The 17165-nt window shown below is 38.8% G+C and overlaps 2 protein-coding genes across 2 annotated transcripts; one reads left to right on the top strand and one right to left on the bottom strand.

Moving 5' to 3' along the window:
- Positions 1-381: 381 nt before the first annotated feature.
- LOC135467158 (adenosine 3'-phospho 5'-phosphosulfate transporter 1-like) lies at positions 382-7311 on the bottom strand. Its single transcript, XM_064744923.1, has 3 exons — positions 7168-7311; positions 2204-2454; positions 382-1496 (listed from the first exon to the last, which is right to left on the bottom strand). Exons 1-3 carry the CDS (start codon positions 7170-7172, stop codon positions 382-384), a joined length of 1371 nt encoding a protein of 456 aa, XP_064600993.1. The 5' UTR covers positions 7173-7311.
- A 465-nt stretch (positions 7312-7776) lies between these two features.
- Positions 7777-16063, top strand: LOC135468050 (proteasome subunit alpha type-6-like). Its single transcript, XM_064746066.1, has 7 exons — positions 7777-7933; positions 10615-10709; positions 11321-11402; positions 11847-12002; positions 13750-13928; positions 14311-14405; positions 15326-16063. The coding sequence occupies exons 1-7, from the start codon at positions 7858-7860 to the stop codon at positions 15381-15383; spliced, it is 741 nt and encodes a 246-aa protein (XP_064602136.1). The 5' UTR covers positions 7777-7857; the 3' UTR covers positions 15384-16063.
- The last annotated feature ends 1102 nt before the right edge of the window (positions 16064-17165 follow it).

Below are 17165 nucleotides of genomic sequence, written 5' to 3'. Positions count from 1 at the left end.
TGGCAAAAGAATTATTTCGGTATTATGCAATACCAATATACATGAAATTTATTTAAACATCCAGTAGTACTTTATCCCACCCATTGTGGTTACTTTGTACATGCATATCACGTAATATTGTTTCCACAAGTTGATCAGTCTAATGACAACTTGTGGAAATGTTGCAACTACAGGAGCTGTCTGATTACACAGATTTACCTGAAAAAGACCTGTAGAGTAAATTGTTTGAATATGGTTTAAAAAGATGTACATGTGCTCACATACACAAGTATGGTGAATCACTGTATTCAGTGTTTTTACATGCATCTGCACTCACATACCAATACACATACTTACATTAAGAAGGTTATGTAAATCTCAGGGTAACATTTCAGTAACACATTAAACTTTTGACACATTATCTGCAGCAGCAGCAGCCTTCAAGGCTGCATTGATCCTCCTCTTCTTTTGCCCGGCGTAAATCCGCAAAAACATTGCTGCAAAAACAATGAGCACGCCAACGAAGCCAGCAACTGTCATTGGATGATGGTAAATGATGCAGGAGAGGAAGATGGCCAACCCCTGCCTGACTGTCATCATGATGGTGAAGGTGACTGGGCCAAACTGGGAGATGGTGTAAAAGATGAACAGCTGGCCAGTGGCTGAACACACGCTTAAGATGCAGATCTCTAGAACAATACTTGGGTGCCTCCCCATGAAGACGACCGACTCGAAGAACCCGCCCTGCTCCAACAATGACGTCATGGTGAAAAGACACGAGAAGAGGTTCACGCCAGCCATCATCTGGATGGACGACATCTTGTAGGACTTGAACAGCTCTCCTTGCCAGTTTGACGTGAAACTGTCAAAAATCATGTAGCCTAGCAACAGCATGACTCCTGAAAGTGTGGTGACATTGTCGTTTTTCTTGGTCACGTCTCCGCTTGTGAGCAGGAAGAGGCTAACCCCCATAGATATCATGGCCGCTGTCAAATACTCATAATATTCGTAGGATTTCTTGGAGATAACTTTCCCCATAAGCATCACGGGAATGATCTTTGAAGCTTTGGCAAGGACTTGCGTTGGGAAGCTGACAAATTTCAGGGCCTCGTACTGACACCAGCTGCTCATTATGTTGGAGAAGGAACTGTAGGAGTATTTGTACAGCGGAGCTGTGTGCTTCGGCTGGTGACGAAGAATTATCACAAACAGTGCCAAGACAAATGCTAGAATTCTGTTCATGAACACCAAAAACTGTGAGTTTGTGAACTTTTCTCCTGGATACAGGTCTGTTTTCCCATACTCTGTGGTCATGATGCGCTCCTGCAGAACTCCCCATGTTAAGTAGGAGGTCTGGAGTCCCACAAAACAGACGACGAGCAGAAGAAAGCTGTGCCAGAGACTCCTCTCTGTGGGGTTAGACTCAGCAGCTTTAGAAGTCTCCTCCACAACCGCTGCCTTCTCGTGGTCCTTCCCAAACACACACAGCTTCACCAGGTTAGGCAGGAAGCCAGGCCCTGAACAAACACAACAACAACTATTACAGCTTAAATTAAATACTTATGAGGCATATCATTCATTTATTTATTTCACTGCTGTTTAACGCTATACTTAATAAAAAGAAATTCTCACTTCCACATTGTCAGTCAGTTTTATAGGTGGAGGAAACCAAAATCATCTGTGGCCATTCGTGCAGTCTTGTATTCACTGAGGGCCTCATTTCTTCCACCAAAGGCTGTATATTGTATCTGTATGTCACATGTGGGAGAGTACCCCGATGTGTCGTCAGTAACTGGGTAACCCCGCCGGGCACTGCGGTTTCCACCCATAAAACTGTCGCCACTGTGTGCGTGAAAAAAATCTTGAGTATGACATTAAACAACAGTCACATCGGAAAGTGGTAATACTGCTGGATGGAGGTAACTACCAGAAACCCAAATGACCTGAACACCTGCATCTTGAAACATACCTGATATGTAAGCTATTGAACTTTAACTCTTCTGAAGCATTTAAATATACTGACTACACCCTAAAAAGTCACCCCTAAAAAGCTAAACGTCCGAACCCTAATTGGATATCTTTCTACCTTCCAAATAAACCTGAAAAGAATATTTATAAATATACTGTATATATACTATACTCTCAGAATCAGGAGAAATTTTTCATTTAGACAAAATTTAAGTCCACAGACAGTAATTTTAAAACTGACGTGAATAGAACTCACCCGCTGTTTCGTTGTATTTAATTTTCTTGAGGTGTCGTATGAGTAAAGCTGCCGGCACTACCACAGTAGCATAACCCAGAAGATTCAGCATGAGACGAAGCAGCCAAAAGTCTGACCAAGATCCAAATATCATGACAAGAGAGGACTGCTGGGTAGCTTCAGTGGATTGGCTGGTTTCTGCCTTGACAGGTGTGGACAGGTAAGCTATCACAGCCGAGGTAATGACAAGAAGCCGATAAGCCATCACATACCTGCAACCATTTATGAACAGGATATGGAAATTATATTTATTTATTTATTTGATTGGTGTTTTACGCCGTAATCAAGAATATTTCACTTATACGACGGTGGCCAGCATTATGGTGGGAGGAAACCGGGCAAAGCCCGGGGCAAACCCACGACCACCTACAGGTTACTGGCAGACCTTCCCACATATGGCCGGAGAGGAAGCCAGCATGAGCTGGACTTAAACTCACAGCGACCGCATTGGTGAGAGACTCCTGGGTTATTATGCTACGCTGCGCTAGCGCGCTTACCGACTGAGCCACGGAGGCCCCTGTAAATTATAGAGCACACTAAACTTATTCTTAATGCAGGCATAGATTGATCGTGGAGCTGACTTAGCAGGTTGCTCTGAGTTGAACATGTTCTACTTTTCTGCAACCCAAAGCATCCAGTTCCACAGTCGTCACCTGTTGCACTGAGCTAGGAGTGTTAAGGCATAGTTGAGCACACTTTCCCCATAGCTGGATCACCTGCAACGTGTCATGTGACAGAGACACTGCGACATCACAGCTCAACCCTAGATGTTCACGATTCCAAGGTATCTCAAATTTGTCCACATAATTGTTACTAGTAAGCCAACTTTGTCCAACTGGACCCAGTTGTTTTGAATTGCAAGTCATCCTACATGTACTTTACATACATGAATGTATTTGAATTATGTTTACCACTGTACCACAAATACTTTTCACTTAACTATCATGATGGAGGGAGGAATAAGCCGTCTTAAACCTGACACACTTCCTCACTGTAAAGACAACAAACCCCATATACTTAGTTATTTTAGAGGAGGGCTGCAAACAGACCTAAATGACCTGTAAATCAAACTGCCTGTGTGACATCAGTGTAATCGGGTGTGTTCTTGGTTTTTAATATTGAGATAACTTATGCCTGCCAGGTTGGTTTAAAATACAGAAACAACTCATGCCTGCCAGGTTGGTTTAAAATACAGAAACAACTCATGCCTGCCAGGTTGGTTTAAAATACAGAAACAACTCATGCCTGCCAGTTTGGTTTAAAATACAGAAACAACTCATGCCTGCCAGGTTGGTTTAAAATACAGAAACAACTCATGCCTGCCAGGTTGGTTTAAAATACAGAAACAACTCATGCCTGCCAGGTTGGTTTAAAATACAGAAACAACTCATGCCTGCCAGGTTGGTTTAACTTGGAGGTGCTTTTAATATTTAAAATTACACAATTTTGTATACCTTGAACTTTGATAGTTTGGTTACCAAAAAAATAAAAATTTACCATTTTTAAACTTCATGTATTTGTACTTTATATATATATATATATATACGTGTATGGTCTGGTGTTCCGTTAACATAGTAGCTGACTCGCCAAGGCCTGAAAATCAGCCAGAAAACTCTTTCCTCAGGACATACTTTACATACATGTAGTATGTTTTACCTGGATTTTCAAGTTTTAACAAATCCAAATACACATACCAGATATCTTATTACACACTGTAGATCAACAGTAGTACCATTGCAGTACTGTGTCCTAGATTATATATATATATATTTCCATTCTATCATGTCTAACATGTTAATTCTCCCCATTCTAAGAAACTTAGATATGGAAAATGAGTCTGAAAACAACTGCCTCACCCTTGACCATTGTCCAGCATACATCACTCCATGATGAAGGAAAAAAAATTTGGGGTGAGACTGTAGAAGAAAAAAGAGCATTCTTTGCCGTCCTCCTTTCTTCATCCAATACATCTGACCATACACATTCATTTCACAAATTTACATCATGTCAAGTACCACTGAAGTGTAGAATGGTGGTTTCTGTTAATATTTTGAATTTTTCTGTTCAAATACATTTTTTGATTTTATCTCCATTGGCTAAAAGACACTTAAGTGCACAGTGGACATATTGGAATACTATCTTTGTAATGGTGTATGCGTATAAGCAAAATTAATATTGGCACTGTAGTGCTCTTTTGTTCCTATTGAAAAACACACATGCAGAGTTAAAACTACATGTACTGAGGGTCTGTCAGCAACAATGGGGATGGTCGTAGGTTTCCTACCATAATGCTGGCTGCTGTCATATAAGTGAAATATTCTTGAGTATAGTGTAAAACACCAATCAAATACTTAAATAAAATAAAACATATGCTGAGAATTTTCAACGTCTTGCCAGTCAAATTCTGAAAAGAACAGTGCAATAAGCAATGTTCACAAATTTATCACTACAAACCGGTAACATATATTATCTACTTTTCATTTTTATCTACAAAGTTCATGCGTACACAGTACGTCACCAGGCAATTAATCAATATATTTCATAGATAAATGTAAATGTACATATCGCGGTGCTCTCTTGAAATCAGCATACAGAAGATCCACACAATCAAGCCATGTAGCAGGGCCATGACAACACTGTATTGATTTTAAGACTCAAAATACAACGTTCCTATCAGGGCTAACCATAATAACAGTAGAAAATATTAAATTGTAACACCATTGACAATGCATGCTGCAACACTCACTTTTCAACATCACAATGGCTCAAGCTCCTGCTGAACAAATGGGATCAAAAAATGTCACATTAACACATTTTGCTTTAACCTTGAAATGTCATCATGCATTATCAAATTTATCCTTACCACTGTTAGCACACTTTGAAACACACACCCTTTATGTGATATGACCACATGATATGTCAACAGAGCTAATTTATGTATTTATTTATTTGACTGGTGTTTTACACCATCGTCAAGAATATTTCACTCAGTGGGGGCAATTTAGTGGGGCTTTATTGCAGTTGTTTAAGATCTTAGGATATACCACAGCATCTGGATTTTCGTGGTATTTTGAGCAAGACAACCCACCGATGTAAAAACTAAAAGAGCACACCAGGATAAACACCAGTTTAACCGTTGCCGTAGTGTCAATTTTCACACCCATATGTAAAACATAATTTTAATTTTAATCAATAATCACAGAACAGCTAAGGATTTACTTATTCATTTGATTGGGAGTTTCATGCCACACTCAAGAGTATTTCACTTATACCATCACAGTCAGTGTTATAGTGGGAGGAAACCCATGACCTTCCACAGATTTCTGACACGACCAGAGGCAAAGCCTGCATGAGGTGGACTTGAACTCTCAGCACTGGTCATGTTGGTGAGAGGTTCCTGGGTCACTGTGCTGCGCTATCACACTGACCACTAGAGGCCCCCCTGAACAGATAAGGAAAGACACCACAAACTTAGGGATCTACTCTTGTTATGTGCCTAGTGCTGCTGTTAATGTACACATACAGGTATTGCTGACAGTATTTAGATACATGATCTGAGCAAATCTGCATACACAAAGAACTGAGATGTCGACTGCATGACTATCCGAGCACATATGCAATGAATTTTCTCATGCGACCACTGTTGTCCGAGAGTAATGTCATAGCGTTCAGCAGGGGTTGTTCCAACCGCAGACATTGAAAGGGAGGAAAGGTCAGTACTGCTCACAGTGCCTTGAAGGGACATACATATATTGTATACCACCGAAAGAAATTTTTGAGAATTTTTGAGTTGGTTCAGCCAAATAAAAAAATGAGTTTGACTACACACTTAAACCTCCTGGGAATTATACCTGGAAATCCGTCACTGGTCTAAATTGGCCAACAAGAGAACAAGCACATGAGGCAATGCAAAGACTCCCACAATGCAATGTTCACTTGTGGAATGCACATATCAACAATATGACATATTGAAAGCAAATTCTAAGTCTAGTGAACCAAATATGATCTTCCTTTCTATCAATGATGATTCGTAGTTCTCAACAAAGTGTACGGACTAGAACTGATGTTACATTGTATAGGCCACATGGTTATTCCAAATAAGCATTTACATGATATAGTGCAAAAGAATGTTAGTTTTTTGCATTGTCAGGCTTTTTATGCATCACCAAATTGTACAAGGGTTCTCACAAGATGTGGCTATTGGCTTAGCCTTCACTGGTCCTTATTCTCAATACTTCGTTCACATCAACCCTGGGTTATTCGGGTCAATGGATACCATACAATGATCTGGTAATGTGCCATTTGTTTCAAGTTTAAAACACCCACCCACATCCAAATGGCGCATGCAGGGGAGCACAAGGTCGAATTCCCGTCACTCCATTGAGTGAAGTCAGTAGGAAGGTCTGTAAGCCGCCTGCGGATGGTCGCAGGTTTCCCGTGGGCTCTGTCCAGTTTCCTCCCACCATAATGCTGGCTGCCGTCGTATAAGTGAAATATTCTTGAGTACGGCGTAAAACACCAATCAAATAAATCAACTGAGTGAAGTCCTTCGCTCGCAGAGCGTCAAAATTAACATCCGGTGACCGTTGAAATAGTCACCATTGTCACTTTGTTAATTTAATTGGGTTTCCTCCAACCAAAATGCTGGCAGTGGTTTTGTATGACTTAAAGACAACAATTAAATAAATACATAAATTTAATTTAGTTTAATTCAAGTATGTAAGTAGAATATATTCCACCTCCATGGTTGAACTTGGCCTAAGGAAATGTGAGAGAGCAGCCTACAAGAGTAGGCCTACTTGTAAACACGAGTTTTCAACCCCTTGACCCGACACAGGTTGTACGGGAAAAGGCTAAGGCCGAAACCCTGCGCCGCCTAGTAATTATCACTACATAACACTAGTAAAGGTAATAATGTGACTTACAGCATACTCACATCACTGTGGCTTGTACTGCAGTATGAAAAGCTGTGCAAATATGAAGCTGTCAAGTGCTTATCGCTTGACAAAAATTCAACTTAAATTCAATGACAGATCGCCGATGCCCTGCTTCAGCCTTTACAGGCTACCTAACACACGTCGGTTGAGGAACATACTGCTATGTCGGGTCACTGAGTGTTGGCATGTATCTCGCACCAAACCTCACGCTTGGCCACGCCGCAAAACGTGGCAATGTGATTGTTGTAGCAAGAATCAATACCAACAACAGACTAGCCAGGCTACCAGCGGGGGGCCTGTCCATAGGCCCATGTACCTAACAGGCCTCCCTGTCATACTAAGACTCGATCAGTTTTTCTTCGCCGCTCTTTCGACAAAAAAAAGCGGCTATAAACTTACATAAACAAAGAAAACATAAATTCTTAACAAGTGTTTCACTTTAAAATACATACACGAATAGTTCACTGAGATGTCGACTGAGCGTCACTTTCACTCTGGGGCAGGGCCCAGAGCGGTGAAGAGTGGGAGAAAATGTTGGAGGGGAGTGTGTGTGCGGAGGGGGGGGACCCACAATGCATCAGTAGCGGAAGTATTCAAACAGCACAATCATTCACATGGATGCTGACTTCTTATGATAATATTTCTTAATTTGGATAAGGTTACGAGTCATATAACACGATGTCCAGAGGAAGCAGCGCGGGTTTTGATAGACACATAACAATATTTTCCCCAGAAGGAAGATTGTATCAAGTTGGTACGTGATTTCCTAAATTTTTGGTTTTACCGTGAGTTGACAATCTGTGAACAACAACAACATGGTATGAATGCCGTAGGTACATGTAGCCTTACAACTATTTCAATTAAATTAAACGTTGAGGTGTATTTTCAACAATTTCTGATACTTGACACTTAGCTGCCTCAAGTTTTAATCATTGGACTGAATAATCCAGTTGGTCCATTCCGCAAAGTTCTTTGTAAGCCTGGAAATAATTATTAAGCTGGTACAGAACAGAATGTAGGGATTCCAAGGCAAATGGTGCACATCCATATTGCCTCTGTAAAAATGGAAGTTTCACTACCTGGCGGGTAAAAATCCCTCCCACTTGGTGTTAGTCTTTGTAATTGATTACCTACGTCACAGGTTTTGGGCCAGGTAAAAACTCTGGACCCTTGCCCTACTCCCAATGTATTTAGCCCAGCAGTTTTGACGAAACCCGGGAGTTGTTGGAGTAAGGTTATATTTACGTGTTGATTTCCACGGGCATTCTGACATTTTTCCCCCAACGATCAGGTGCTTTCACCGATTGCTTAAAAATTAAATGGGAAGATGTTCCATTTGCATACAAAGAAAAACAGCATAAATAAGACATTTATCAGTCTAGTTTCTGTCACGTATCACTGTCATTTATATGACATTGCTGCACTGTATAATTCGCAATTTATACTTTTTTTGAAAGTATTTACTTAACTTGTGAAATGCTCTGGATTCGAACTTCCATCGGACAGCATGTTGGGTCCGTAGCCAGTTGCTTATACCACTAAGCAACTTGAGTTGAGTGTTAGATGCCTTTAACATAGATGAACATGGTAAGGGTTGAATGCGCATGTGCATGTGTCGCATGCTTTTGTAACGTGAACTACATCTGAAAACGGTCTGTTCCATGTTTGGCCAAACTCATTCAGCGAAGCATATAGTAAGTATTGGCGTAAGTAGTGACAAAGAAAGTTACACGTTAACAACAGCCCAAAACCCTGTGGTGAGTTTTGGCTGCTCTTATTGAGGATGGCAGCATTATGAAAAAGTTTCTTATCTAAAAAAAGGTTGTTTCTATACCTGTTAATCCATGTGGAGCCAAGTGCCATGTGATGCTGCAGGTAAGATTTGCATGGATATTAGTCCAGTCTACAAGCCACACAAACTCTCTACCACCTGGGATTTTTCCCACATGCCCATTGTGGAGAATAGGAATGGGGAGTCTCACTTTCATTTTATGGACTTTTGAAAAAATGAGGCACATTGCTGGTTATGGAAAGAGCAGATGCGGCAAAGGTTAACTTGATATTTATGGTAAAATAATGAAAATTTAGAGTCAAATGAACTATGACGTATGTGGTAAGTGTCCCATTCCACATGTCCAGCCCATCGTTTTATATGCCCACAGAATGGCAAATCTAACAGCTATACACATTATTAAAAAAGTTACAGTATATAGATAATGAGATAGTGCATGCTAAAGGTTGTGACATCAGGAATTGTCAACTGGTCAAAGTCATAATGAACGAGAATCCCAAGCCCAGCTAACCCTGGAGTGGATGACAATGTTTGCCTTTTATATATTTGGATGGCACTTACATGGTCATGAATGGGTTCCATTTACCATTGTTCACCAAGTCAGTGTGAAACATATTGTTATGTATTCATGATGAATCACATCATTTTATCATGGGCTGTCAAATATCAATTTAGAACAGACACCATATAAAAACAATAACCCATACCAAACATGCCTGTGCATTTAGAAAGAGAAAAGGACTTGACTCAGAACTATATCATGCGTTTAGTGATGTAGAGTGACATTAACAGTCACACAGACAGATGTTTATCACAGTTTAGCCTAACTTAATAATATGCACCTGAAGCATTCAGCAGCGTCAGTTGTATTTGAAATTATAGTCACTGTCTGTTGTTTTATAAATAACTTTCAAGTTTGGTATTTTTGTTGACCGGAATTGAAATAGCCAAACCCAGAACTTGGCAGTTCTGCCACACTCAGTGGCGGCTCGAAGCTGTGACTACATTCATCCCTGAAGGAAGCTTTGTAAAGTTTCGGAAACAGCCTATTACTATAACTTTCCCTGCGTGTCTAGTCACTTCTTTACAATGCTTAGAATCCTAGAGCAACTAGTCAGAAATGATTTTAAATGTGTATGAGTGATTGACTTAATACACACAAGAAATCATAGGTGGTGCCCAATTTAGAGTTGAATTCAAGGTCTCCTTTATTGCCCAAACTGCATTGCAGAATGGAACAACTGGATTTTTCAGTTCTGTGATAAAAAATTGAGGCAGATAAATGTAAGAAATTATTGAAAAAAGACCTCAACTTCAATTTAGTTCAACTATCTTTACAACAGGCATTACATACACATATATATGTAAGTATTTACCCCTAAAAAACTGGATCCATATTTAGCTGCTAAAAGAAAAATATGTATTGACTTGCCGTTAGTCCTAGATGGCTCAGATCACATACTGTTCCATTGTAGGTGCTGGCTCTTAAAACTACATACTCACCCCTGCAAAGTCCATATGCTTCCTCTGCGAACAGTTACATGTGATAAATCTAGTGTGGATTGCATTTGATGTGTACTGGTTTCCTTTATCTCTTATCTGTATACACTTCATATTTTGATTTTCTGTCCAATTTGTTTCAGAATATGCATTCAAGGCAATTAATCAAGGAGGATTAACATCTGTTGCTATCCGGGGTAAAGATTCAGCAGTTGTTGTAACACAGAAGAAAGTCCCGGTATGTAAGCATTTGTAATTAAAGTCTAAAAAGGAGGAAAATTTAGATTCTGATGATTAAGAAGAATTTTTTATTGCTTTTACCAGATGGTTACACTTATCTCAAGGTTTCAGTTGTCTGCTCGAAGAGTTGGCCTGACAAACTATTATGCTCTATTGATAAGAAATAAACATTCGAAACACGAGTCAGAATAAAAACATTTAGAAAAGTGAGAAAAGTTCATTTGTTTTTCTCATTCTATCATGTGTCACCATCAGAAAAAAAATCAGTGAAAGGTATAATCAACTATGATAGCTTTGATGTGTTTCTATGCTGCCCGTGTGTGTATTTACCGCATTAAATATGTTGAGGTTAATGATGATGTTAGGGTTGCTCTGGCTAACCTAACAAACTGAACTGCATGCAGTTTGATAGTTAGTTTTCTATGTTAAGGATGCTCTGGCTGACCAAACAGACTGAACTGCATGCAGTTTGATAGTTAGGTTTCGATGTTAAGGTTGCTCTGGCTGACCAAACAGACTGAACTACATGCAGGTTGATACTTAGTTTTCGATGTTATGTACAAAAAGGTTTCAGATGCTAATCTTTAAACTAGTGTTTGTTTGTTCCAGGACAAATTGTTGGACCCTTCTACAGTTTCCCATCTGTATGGCATCACTGAACATATAGGTTGTGTAATGACGGGAATGGTTGGTGAGTTCTCATTAGTTGTTAACCTCTCAGATCACTGACATTTTCTCAAGTCATTTTTATGTATCTTTCATAACCTTGTTTTCTGTAAAGTCCATTAGACCAAACCATTAATCTAAATCTAATTTTTTGTCATTGCCACTGTGGCCATCCTGAAAAGGTAGTTTGTTGAGCTTAAACCAACCCTGTCAGTAAACATTGGGTTGGTCAAGAGGGAATCCTGGTTTTGTGTTCTATCAGTGTTTATTTCAGCTAATGATGAAGATGTGGATTTTGAGAATTAACATTGATAGAAATATCGAGGAAAAACATCAATCAAAATGCTATTAAAAAATGGGAGGTTCATTCAGGATATGCCCAACAGATAATCGTTTTCATGATGACCAAAAATACATTACATTGTGCATGTATAAACTGAATGCTGATTTCCTGTTGCTCATGTTTTAGCCGACAGTAGGTCCCAGGTGGCACGGGCTAGGTACGAGGCGGCTAACTGGCAGTACAAGTATGGATATGAGATGCCAGTAGACATGCTCTGTAAGAGGCTGGCAGACATTTCACAGGTGTACACACAGAGTGCTGAGATGAGACCACTTGGCTGTAGTAAGTTGAAGCCCATCGTACATCAGAATGCCACTTAAAAACGTATTCTCAGTATACATTATTAACATGGCTGTGGTCAGGGATTGTTCGTGAATTATTGATGACAAAAAATCTTCAAAAGCCTCTACTGATAAAAAATCTTTCATACTGGATTTTTTAAAGGGAAAGAACTTTCTTAGCAGTCAGTCTGTTAACTTAAGTCTTAAACAATGATTGTTTTATTTATGTTTATTTCATATATTTTTTTATTTTTGTGATTTCCACTATATCAAATGCAAATGGCACCATGGACATGAATGTTATTTGTTCAGGAATCATTACTAATAGTATTGAGTAAGGAATTTGAAACAAAACGGTCCTGTGACTGACACCACTTGAGTCAGTCACTCACTTAAGTTATTTGTAAAATTCATGTTATTAAAATCATGTTTTTTCTCAGAAATTACCCCAAAAAATAAAATTTATTTTCTTGAATAGTTTTCATTGGTCTGCTTGAGGAGTACTTTATATAAAGATTTTTTTATCCTATAAGACTGTAAAATTTTGAAAGACAGAGGGCCGACTTGGAAGTTGTCTTTGTTGTTGCTGTTGCTTTGACACTTGCATTCGTGCGGTTTATAAAAAAAGATGGAATAGACTTTTTCTGCATGGCTAGTCTTTCATGGGTGGACTGATGCCCCTTCTCCAGCTGACCCTAACTGGGCGCACAGTCGGCAGTGGTTTAACGTTCAAATTTAATTTTTGTGCAGACTTGTGGATGCGAACTTTTTGAGGCACCCCTGTGCATTATATAAGCGTGGTTGGCTGTTAGAATCTTGGAAACCTCCTCTCGCAGTAAGAATTTGAGGCTAACAAAGGTTACTGATTTTATAGGTACTCTTCGATATTTGAACCGAGAAAAAACCATCCCGCAATCGGAAGCATTGTTCTGTGAATACGATACAACAAGCAGATGAAAGTATTTAGATTATTGTTTTGCAGAAAAGGTCAGCAAATCGAATAAAGTGTTTTTAGAGGCAGGGCTCACTGCGCTGTGGCTTCACAGAGGTATGGTGGACCTCCCAATAGACATCGCGCTGCGCCACGTAATAAACTTCTAACTAGGGGTCTGAGTAATGATATTAAAGCTAAACCTATTAGTCTAGATACTTGTATTGTTAGAATTGTTAATTAAGTTCTCCTGTAAGGTAGAAGCATGTTTCATATCTTCTGAAACTAATGCAGATGTGATGCAGGTTCATTTTTGAATTTCGTGATTATGAGATTTTTGATTTTGTTGACTTTTTGATTTTCTTTGCTATAACCCCATACGTTGTAATACTAAATTGCACATGTGAACGTAGCCCTGAGGTAAGGAAAATGTCCATGTATTTGCGAGAGTGCCTAAATCAGATGTTTTGCTAGATAGTATGAATAATGCCAGCACATGGATTATTTCCAAGTTAACTTTATCTGGTGGTTGAAACAACTTGTCAGGCGTAACATTTAAGATTAGTAAGTCATTCAAATTCAAGGGATAATATAATTTTTTACATGGCTTTGATAAAAGTAGTATGTTTCATATAAACCCTGGAAAACACCAGGTATATACCTGGTATGAACTGTGAAACTATTGACATACTCACAGTTTAGGAAATATAAGACCATGACATTTTTAGAATTTGAAAATTTTATGTCCACTTATACTCTTGACTGTAATCTCTGTTTTTACCATCAGTTATAAGATATTGTCTGTCTGTGATTGTAGCTATGATTCTCATATCTGTGGATGATGAATATGGACCACAAGTTTACAAGACAGATCCTGCAGGATACTACTGTGGCTTCAAGGCCACTTCTGCTGGTGTGAAACAGCTGGAAGCTAACAGCTTCCTGGAGAAGAAGATAAAGAAGAAACAGGACTTCACTTGTAATGAAGCAGTTGAGGTACACAAAACAAGGGTTTAACTAATGTTTTTCCAAATGAAGTTTGCTTAACAGATAAGACATCAAAGACTAATGTTTACATTATGCTAAAAATTGCCTGTTTGCATTACTATGTATAATGGTCTTATAAATTAAGTGGAATGTTGTTTATTTAGTTAATTATTTCCTTTGCCCATAAATTTCACTGTCATAATGTGCAATGTAGCCATGGTCCAGGGCACTGTTATTACATGTAGGCGAAATTGGATATGAAGACCTCAAATCTCATCGACCAGAAAGAAATAGTGGGTAGGGTTATAGTGACTGACTTACTGCTTATACCAGCACAAGGCTTTGCACATGTTTTTAGTGATTCTTGACTGATCGTATGTTTGGCTTTCAGGTGGCAATCACATGTCTATCTACTGTGTTGTCTGTGGACTTTAAGGCGTCTGAACTGGAAGTTGGAGTCGTCTCTGTTGATAACCCAAGATACAGGTATGGAAAGTTAGATTGATGACCAGTTATAGTAGGACGATGTTTTATACACTTGTCAGTTTGTGACTATCTGGCCATTAACAAACATTGAAGATTATCAGGTCAGGGAAAAGCTCTCAACAGGATTTCTTTCGTCTGCACTTATAAAACTCTAAGCCATGGAGAAAAAGAATATGAAAGATTTTTCTCATCAGTTTTGAATAACTGCAATTTTTAAAATATGACAATAGCCAGTTTCTTTAGTGGTATGTTGGAGATGGCTAAGATTATGCTGATCTTGCCACTAACTAACAGTGTCTTGCAAGAAACAGATCCAAAGAATTAATCAGTGAAGGAAATTTTGTCCAAAATGTCTAGGAAAAATTTTTGTTTTTTATGTTTTAGGATTTTTGTATCACCCATATATACGTATATATGTGTGTACAAACATATACATGTACATATATGTGTACACCTGTATGACTGGGACTACAAGGTGGAACTACATGTATGATCAAGGTTCATTTGTGTATGGACATCCAGTGTTAACCATATCCACATTAACCACATGTTAACACCAAGCCATGTTGAGCCTCTCAGATCTGTTATACTATGCCACTGAGGGACACTTTTCTGTTGTCCCCAATGATTTAACGAGAAAATGCAGAGTTCATAAGTTAAGCAACACCAACACAATATAATAAAATAGTTTGACTTGAAGTTCCTTTCCTTTGAGGCTCTCTTGCTTACCATATCTATCGTGCTAATGTTCCACATTTTTGTACGAAATTTTATTTTCTTATCTGCCAGATATGTTATTAATTTCACAGCGAATCTCTCAAGGTTTCTGATACTTTTTGTTTTTGTTAACTTTGCATTGATACTCGGATATTTTCACCTATAGGCTTCGTATTAAATTGTTTAATGTTTATTTTTTTCAGGACATTGACAGAGGAAGAAATAGATTCTCACCTAGTGGCAATCGCCGAGAAAGATTGAGTGCCATGATCACCATGTGAAGTATCTCTTCAAATGCACTCCAGGTCTGAAGCTGTGAGCTGAAGAATCATTGAATAATTTATGTATACCTGTCAAATGTTCAGTGCTATTCTGTGACCATGACTGATGGCCAAGTCTAGCCAACATTAAGAAGTTTCTTGTTCTCGGCCGAGAGCCTGAGATGTCACGTATATAGTCAACACTGGTCCTGTTTGGCCAAGTTTGTCGGCTTGTAACATTTGGTAGCAGCATAAAAAGGCTTAGGTTGTCATCTTGTCATTTCACTCCAGTGAATGCTTATCAATAAAAATTCAAAGATGTTACCATTTTCCATGTTTGACTCTGCTTGAATAATAATTTTGTCATTGTAGTATTAATTAACGGTAATAACATCTGCAATCCTGAGGCACTGGAGATCTTAGTTCAATACCTGCCATGGACGAAATTCCTAGAATCCCCCAGCTCTCATCATTTGTGGGGCAATAAGTAGGATTGTGGGAGTGATTTGCACGCTCTGATATTGATTGAAGACCACTTGTTTTCCACCAATAAAGTTTACACGTCTGTATGTGGGAAATTTCATCCTGGTTTATTTCAGGTACTCCAGTTTCTGTCATCTGGAAACTGAGCGCCATTATGCATGTGAGAACTTTATGAGTATGGCAACAGCAAAATAAATAGGTATTGGTCGGTAATTAGGCATTGCAAACCAGTCACTGTTGGTAATGAGACTTTGCGAACCAGTCACGAAGTGGACAGAATTATTAGTCTTCATGTGATTTTAGGACCCTTGATGCCCAATGGGAATATTTTCTGCTAGAAGTTTCCTCGCTTTTGAGTCTTGAACAATGATATCCCAGGTTAAGATACAGCCTCTGTTGGTAAGGTCGTGGCCCTTTAAAGCCCTGCTTCAGTGAAAATGCCATTAATGACTTAAACAGATGTAGCTACACATGTTCATAACAGGGATGTAAAAATAATACAAATGTGAACTGTTTTGGTACTGTATAAGGCATTTATAAGTGTGCTTTGCGCTTGGGCAGAACTCACTGGCAGAGAGTGATGCAGATTGTGTGAAATCAGAAGTAGGCAGCTGATCCGACTCTGCAGGTGTGTAGATTGCAAAAATGGACCATATACTAGTGACACCTATTACATTTGACACGACATAACTCGCCTTATTAAAAATGAAATACTTGGCTTCCTCCCTGGATGTATGTGGCGAAGGTCTGTCAGCAACCTTTGCATGGTCATGGGTTTGCCTTTGTCCGGTTTCCTACATGATGCTGGCCGCCGTTGTATAAGAGAAATTTGACATAAACACCGATCAAATAAATAAATATTTGTAATTTCCTTACATCTTAAAAACTAATGTGCAGACAGTCATAAAGAACAATGACATTGCCTATGTGAGATGCTCGTGGTTGGTACATATTTTGGGTCTATCAAATGTAATACTGGTCGCAGTCATATAAGTGAAATATTCTTGAGTATGACGTAAAACACTAGTCAAATATATAAATAAATATGAAGCAGGAAGCCTATTCTTGTTAAGATTAATTTTTGTTTGACAATTTTTTTTCATTTTGCATCAAAACTGCGTATCACAGCTATTAAGTTCTCACTCTTGTTAATTTTTACCTTAGTCGATCGACTGTATGTTGTTGTTGTAAGCATTCTGTGACTGGACAAAGCAAAACGGCGAATAGGGGACAGATTTTACCAAATTCATTGCTAAAAATCAGGTTTTAAGTATGGAGACCATTACAATTTATCGTTCAC

The sequence above is a fragment of the Liolophura sinensis genome, chromosome 6 (genome assembly GCF_032854445.1).
Source record: "Liolophura sinensis isolate JHLJ2023 chromosome 6, CUHK_Ljap_v2, whole genome shotgun sequence".
In the NCBI taxonomy this organism is placed as follows: Eukaryota; Metazoa; Mollusca; class Polyplacophora; order Chitonida; family Chitonidae; genus Liolophura; species Liolophura sinensis.
Note: the sequence above shows the minus strand (reverse complement) of the source record. Positions and strands in the feature narration are given on the sequence as shown.